The sequence below is a fragment of the Cetorhinus maximus genome, chromosome 16, assembly GCF_964194155.1.
Source record: "Cetorhinus maximus chromosome 16, sCetMax3.hap1.1, whole genome shotgun sequence".
Classification (NCBI taxonomy): domain Eukaryota; kingdom Metazoa; phylum Chordata; class Chondrichthyes; order Lamniformes; family Cetorhinidae; genus Cetorhinus; species Cetorhinus maximus.
The window spans coordinates 16833549-16835330 of NC_135894.1; the positions used below are offsets into that span (position 1 = coordinate 16833549).

At 51.5% G+C, this 1782-nt stretch overlaps 1 protein-coding gene across 1 annotated transcript; it reads right to left on the reverse strand.

Annotated features, from left to right (window-relative positions):
* Nucleotides 1-780, reverse strand: cldn34a (claudin 34a). The gene has a single exon (XM_078560595.1). It carries the CDS (start codon nucleotides 778-780, stop codon nucleotides 1-3), a length of 780 nt encoding a protein of 259 aa, XP_078416721.1.
* Between the last annotated feature and the right edge of the window lie 1002 nt (nucleotides 781-1782).

The window sequence follows — 1782 nt, forward strand, 5'->3', positions numbered from 1 at the left end:
TTAAAGATTGTCCTCAGGATTAAATGCCGGATTGTCCACCCCGTAGCTGGAAAGGGAACATTTGGAGACGCTCTGCGCAAACGAGCGGCTCCCCATTCTGATCGACCCCCCAAAGACCAGGCTGGAGCGGTCAGAGAAGTCAGCGGAAGGATGTATCTTGACTGCGGCGGGGCTGTAACTCACCAGGAAGACCCCAGCGAGGAAGAGCAAGGCGGCCGAGAAAATTGCAATATAGACAGCCGCTCCCAGCTCCTGGCTCTGCGGCGAGCTGGGCAGGTGGAAGTGAGGAGGAAATGCTATGGCCTGGTTACTCACCACCGAGCTCAAGTTCCAGACAGCAGGAATCACCACGCAGACGCAAGTGAGGAGGTGGAAACCTCCACCAACCACAAGCGCTAGCCAGGCCTGCCTGGGACGCCGCTCTCCGCCAAAATAGACGTTCCTCAGCCCGTAGATGGTGGCGGCTTTCCCCAGGGCGCCAGAAAGCACGGCCACCAGCAACAGCCCCTGAGCGATGACTATCTCAGGCGGGACAAACTGATCGAGCGCGCCGAGTCTCTGGCAGGACATCCGCCGGAAGGGTGGGGTGGTCAGTGCCTGGCTGTAGAAGCAGACCCTCCAGATGCCAACCCAGGCAATGCCCGAGGTGACCTCGACCAAGCTCACGTGCCACACTCTCCACTGAACTAGCCCGGTGGCAATGGCTGAACCAATCCAGCCCACCGCGCCCAGCACAAAGCCCACCAGCTGGAGGGCAGCGCTGTTGGCTCGGTGACCCATGACCCCTGAGGTCATTGGGTTAACACTGACGTTTTGAGTCACTGAACAAGATTCGCAAATATGTGAAGACTCAGCGAGAGCCAGACTCCCACCAGCTCGCTGCAGGTAAGGAACTAAAAGGGTTTTGGTTCTTAATGCTAAGCTCTTATACATTTGGGTTGCCAGGAAACATTGTAAACTAACTCTACACAGTCCAGTGCATAGATCGGGCCTGGTTTAAGGAGCCTTTGTTCACCGTCTATCAAACTATACATTTCAGCCAACTTGCACATAGCAGTTAAAATCCCTTCCCCACGCCCAGCAGCACTCTCAACTGAAAGCAGATTCCATGCTGGCTTTCCAGAGGGAATTGGATATGTTTGTATAAAGAAAACGTTTGCAGAGTCAAGGGGAAAGAGCAGGGGAGTGGCTATTCCAATGTGCTAGGAGCCGTGGGCTGAAAGGTCTCCTTCTGCATCGTATCACTCTGTTGTGGTCGGCTATTTAAGACCAAATTGTGCTCTGAGTTTCAGAGGGCCTGAGAGGACCTTCTGTACAGGAAGAAGCAGTAAGTAGGGCTTCTCTTCATCTTGTGAAAGATACTCTTCCCTTCTGAGGAATGTTCACTCAACAGCGGCTCAACAATCCCCACAGCGTTTGTAAAAAGGCACAAACTACTGCAATAAACCTTCATTAAAGCTCTCTGCCTTTGATTAAGAGCAGGGAAGAAATGATGTAAAGATAGGGTCGCGAAATGGTTATATTCCTGAACCAATAATCCAGGGGAATGAAAGATCAAATCCCACCAAAGCAGTTTGAGAATTTGAATTCAGTTTACTGGAATTCAGTAAAAGTGACCATGAAGCTGTTGGATTGTCATTAAAATCCTGTCTGGATCATGAGTGTCCTTCAGGGAAGGAACCTGCTATCTTTACCCAGTCTGGCCTATATGTGACTCCAACCCCAATCCTGAAGTGCTGCAGCAAGCCATTCGGGTATATCAAAACTGCTTAAAGACTAAGG

Coding starts and splice junctions, on each gene's coding strand:
- cldn34a (XM_078560595.1), bottom strand. CDS start 780: ATGGGTCACCGAGCCAACAGCGCTGCCCTCCAGCTGGTGGGCTTTGTG.